The 4,884-nt window shown below is 36.8% G+C and overlaps 2 protein-coding genes across 2 annotated transcripts in view; one reads left to right on the forward strand and one right to left on the reverse strand.

Annotated features, from left to right (window-relative positions):
- Positions 1–1,008, forward strand: part of CBG17940 — a gene marked incomplete at both ends in the record, with an annotated part of 2,748 nt that extends 1,740 nt beyond the window's left edge. Inside the window, 2 exons of the mRNA XM_045237097.1 lie at positions 9–302; positions 906–1,008. Of these exons, the coding sequence (XP_045096344.1) occupies positions 9–302; positions 906–1,008 (397 nt within the window). The remainder of the gene's footprint in view (positions 1–8; positions 303–905) is intronic.
- Positions 1,009–2,277: 1,269 nt separating this feature from the next.
- CBG17941 lies at positions 2,278–4,230 on the reverse strand (the record flags this gene model as incomplete). The annotated part of the gene is made up of 6 exons (XM_045237098.1): positions 2,278–2,383; positions 2,647–2,730; positions 2,805–2,863; positions 2,996–3,328; positions 3,423–3,846; positions 4,175–4,230. 6 exons carry the CDS (start codon positions 4,228–4,230, stop codon positions 2,278–2,280), a joined length of 1,062 nt encoding a protein of 353 aa, XP_045096345.1.
- Positions 4,231–4,884: the final 654 nt, after the last annotated feature.

Consider the following 4,884-nt stretch of genomic DNA (forward strand, 5'->3'; position numbering starts at 1 on the left):
AATTCGAGCTCGGTACCCCGTCCGGGAACCCTCGTGGAGGATACTGTCACCACCAACGACTACTACGATTTCTTCCTAACCACTCAAGTCGGTCAGGTTGGTCTGGCGCGGCCGACCCACTACTACGTCCTCTTGAACGATTGGGATGTGCCAGCAACGTTCTGGCCTACCGTAACCCACGCTCTGACGTATTTGTTCTGCCGCACCACCAGCACTGTCACTCTGCCAGCACCAGTGCTCTACGCGCATTTGGCAGCGAAAAGAGCCAAGGAGACTATGGATGGAGCTCTCTTTGCGAATCGGTGAGTTTTTTGGGAACATTGCTCAGTTCATCATTTATCGGAAAAATCCAGAATCTCTTGGAAATTTGGAATCAGCTCATGAATTTTGAAAATTTTGATAAAATCAGATTTTTCGGGATTTTTGGAATTATAAAAAATTTCAAAATTTATGAAAATTCAAAAAAAAAAGAATTGCTGAAATCCTGAGATTCTGAGATTCTGAGATTCTGAGATTCTGAGATTCTGAGATTCTGAGATTCTGAGATTCTGAGATTCTGAGATTCTGAGATTCTGAGATTCTGAGATTCTGAGATTCTGAGATTTTGAGATTCTGAGATTCTGAGATTCTGAGATTCTGAGATTCTGAGATTCTGAGATTCTGAGATTCTCGGATTCTAAAATTCTGAGATGCTAAAATTCTGAGATGCTAAAATCCCGAGATTCTGAGGGTTCAGAATTCTGAGTAACTGTAACTTTGAGAGTTTCAGAATTTCAAAATCTCAGCATCTTAGAAACTCAGAATTTCAAAAAATTTCAAATTCTCCAAAGTCAAAAATTGATATTTCGGGATTAGGAAAATCATCATCGTCAAAATGTTTTTTTTCAAATTTCCCCATTTTTCAGAGGAGTTGGTCGAGTTTTCGACCTTTCCCAATTCAGCGAACTTGCTCAACTGACAAATTGTCTTCAGTCAAATCCGTCACTGGATGGGATGACGTTCGTCTAATTTGTTTCTTTGTCTCTGTTTCTCTGAACAATGTAGCTTTATTATGTACCCTCATTCACAATAATTTCCTGTAACTTTTCAAATATTTTTTGTAAAAAAATTCCATTCTGCCAAATTTCTTCTCCTTTTCTCGTGCCTCATATACCCTTTTTAATGGTAACCTTCCATTTCAAAATTCTTGTAAAAAATATTTTTCTGCATTTTTTTCTCTCACCACCCAAAAAAAATCCATAATAATCCCTTATTCTTAACTTCGCCCCTTCTTTATTCTGTACGAATCTCATTATCTTACGGTTTTAAGGTGTCCTTGTTAAACATAGTAAATTTGCTTTTATGGTGTTCTTAGCGGGTTTTTTCAAATTTCCAGGTGGCCTAGAAAAATCAGATTGTTAAGCGGCCTAGAAATCAAATCAGGAAATTTAACAATTATCCTAAAAAACTCATTTGTCAGAAAATTTGGATTTTTTCGGAGATTCACAAATCAATCTGACAAGGGAACGTTTTTAAAAAAAGTCTTTGGGGATTCGCTGAAAATTTCAGTACCTAAAGTTTGACACCTCCTCTACACGATGACGAAAAAATCTAGGTCCAATTCCAAATTCTATTTCTATTTCTCTGAAAATTCAGATACTTAATGTTAGAAGATTTGAATTTTTCGGAATGAAATTGCTTGATTTTTTGAATTTTCCGACGTTTGTGAGATTGCAGAAAAAAGTCCAAGATTTCAATTTCTGGAATTTTTCGATTTTCCAAAATTTCGATTTTCAGAAATTTCAGTTTTTTTATTCTCTGAAATTTCAGTTATTCAAAAATGTTGGGTTTTTAAAGAATTCTTTTTCGAAGAAATCAAAAACTGTTGAAATTTCTGATCTCGGATGTTATGAATTCCAAAATTTAAGGATTTCAGAACTTCAGGATTCCGAAATTCGCGATTTCAAAACTTCAGAGTATTAAAAACCAAGAATCTCAGATTTTCAGATTCCACAAATATCCGAAATTCGGAATATAAGAATTCCAAAATTCCAAAATATAATATTAGAAATTCAGAATTTTGAAATTTTGAAATTTCCGAATTTCAAAGTTTCAAGAATTCAAAGTTTCAGATTCTGGGATTTTTGAAAAAAAAACAACCAAACAAAATTTATTAATACCAATACAAAATTAAAAAAAAAGAGGAAAAAAACTATAAAAATCCTTCATTCATTCATCCAAAAACACAATTAAATAATTATTCGTTCACTTTCTTCGTCTTAAATGAAATCGAAATTTTCACTTTTCGTCCTGTTGTTTTTGTCGAGTCAACGGCATTTTCGCAAATCCCAAACGTCTCAAGTCGTCCGCCGTAAATGACATGGCCGTGTTGCAATCGTCAAAACTGAAAATATTGTATTTTTCGTATTTTTGAAATTCTTTGGAATATCTGATTTTCAGAGTTTCAGAATCTCAGAATCTCAGAATCTCAGAATCTCAGAATCTCAAAATCTCAGAATCTCAGAATCTCAGAATTTCAAAATTCCAGAATTTCAGATTTTTACTTGTAAGAAGACGACGGTTTTGACGAGGATGACTCGAATTTCGTGTGCGATGAGGATCTGGAAATTCAAACTTCTGGATTTACAGATACACAGGTAGACCCACTTTTCAGATTGCAACGTAGCCGCTGTTGGAATCGTGGCGACGCCCAGTGACGTGGCATCATTCAATGGGAATGAGGAGATGGATCTGGAAGAATGATATTCAGGGATTACTGTAGATAAGTGGCCACTTGGATACAGTGGCTACAGTACTACACTTACGTGGCAGCGGGGTTGGGAGTGTGGATAGAGTGTTCGGCATGGGTGCAGACTATGTCCAGCTGGAAGAAAGTTAGAACTTCAATGTTTCACAATATTTGAATTTTTGAACTTTAGAATATCAGAATTTTAGTAAATGTCAAAAATCTCACCGAATCATTTTCACCCTTCTTCAATCTCACACATCGTCCTACCGTAACCGGAATGACCGTCTGAATCAATGAACTTCGAAAATGCACCAGCTCAGCGTAGGTCATGGATCCGAACGTCAGTCCACAGAGAATATTCGACGCTTTCCGATCGTTTAGACGACGTTCATAAATCCATTTCAACGCAATGTTGATGACATCAATTTTCATGGAATCCGGAATTCGCGACGATACAATTGTGACGATGGAATTGACGGAAATTGAGAGAAGATTCGAGTAGCTGAGTTGGTTGGTTGAGGAGAGAACATGGAGAATCGAAACAAGATCAGAAACGGTCTCATCGGATACGGCAAGCAATGTGGATGGAGAGTGAGGGATCTGGAAATTGAGAGTTCGAATTTTAGGAAAACACATTTCTTCCGATATTGCAGTCTTAATGAATTCAATTTCCAAAATTTTGAAAATCCCCTACCGTTTTCAAATTGGTCGTGACCAAATTCAAAACTTCCACACATTTCCCTTTTCGTGCAATCGCCACCAATTTCTTCTCAATCTCGTCCTGCAGTTGGCCAATTCCAAAATACGAGATGACTTCTAAATCGTTTTGAAGTGTATCAAAATTAAATGTGACTTTTCCAAAATAGATAAAATCCAACACTTTCTTCACACTGTTCTTGTCCAGAAACTTCAGATCCACATCGAATGATCCGTTTTCCGATTTTTTGAGTTTCTCCAAAAAAGTTGATGAGAATGCGGCGAGAACTGCCGAATGGACGAGTAGAATTTCATTTTGGAAATGGAGACGAACGTCACAAAAATTGCGAAGACCCGAAAAATCAGACTGTAGGAAATGGGCGGTCGATTCAAAGTGATTGGCGGTACCGGTAACATCAAGGCTAAAAAAAGGAAATTTCGGAATTTCGGAATTTTTAGTTTTTGTTCTTGGATCTTTGGGAATATCGAGACTTCAGAGTTTGCATTTTTCGGATTTCTCAAGGATTTTAGAATTTTTGAACGGAATATTCCGAAGTTTCAATTTTAAATTTGGAATCATTTGAATATTTTTGGGATTTTTTAATTTTCGAAGGTTTTGAAAGTTTTGAAATTTTCAGAATTTTCAGATAAATACAGAGAAACTCGAGAATAGCGTTATTTCAAAAATATGAAATTTCAGAATTCGAAATTTTTACGCATTTCCAAATATCCCGATGTCCTTCCCCCTACCAATTCGTCACATCGTTGTGAAGATTTCTAGTGCGGACATTGCAAAAATCGCTCATTCTGGCCTAGTGCTTCTGAAAAAGTGTATTTTTTTGAGATTTGGCTGAAAATATGACTGCGGCCGGCTGGTCATTTTCGACCGTCTTGCCCAAAACTCACTTCTTTTTCTGCCCGGGGGTGCTTATTTGAATCCCGGTTTACGTTTTGAGAAATGATTGTAAACCGCGCAGTGAGCCTTCGAGAAATATATGGGAATGGCTGAAAAGGGTGGTGGAGGAGGGGAGAAGAGAGGTGGCTTTTTTGCGGAACTTTTTTTTATTTAGGTTATTGGAGTAGAAAATAGAGAGACTTGGGTTACGTACATTTTGTTGGAAAAGTGGTTAAAATTTCGACGTAACGACCTAGATGTCATGTAATTGGGAGAGTGAGTCAAAGAGACTTTTTGAGGCGGCAGTCTGCATTCTGGCGTGGCGGTGTCAAACAAAAAGGAAAAATTTGAACTTCGCAGGAATTTCGTAAAATCTTCGAAATTCCGAGGTTCCCGACCTTGATTTTTTTAATTCAAACAATAGAAATTTTTGTAAAAGTTCACGTATTGCTAATCCTGAAAACTGTGTAGCTTCGACTTTCCGAAAGATTCATTCCGAAAGATCCCTTCCCGAGAAAATGTTTTAATTCGAAATTCAATTTGTCCTTGGAACACAGGAAAATGT

Source organism: Caenorhabditis briggsae, assembly GCF_000004555.2.
Source record: "Caenorhabditis briggsae complete genome, chrV, whole genome shotgun sequence".
In the NCBI taxonomy this organism is placed as follows: Eukaryota; Metazoa; Nematoda; class Chromadorea; order Rhabditida; family Rhabditidae; genus Caenorhabditis; species Caenorhabditis briggsae.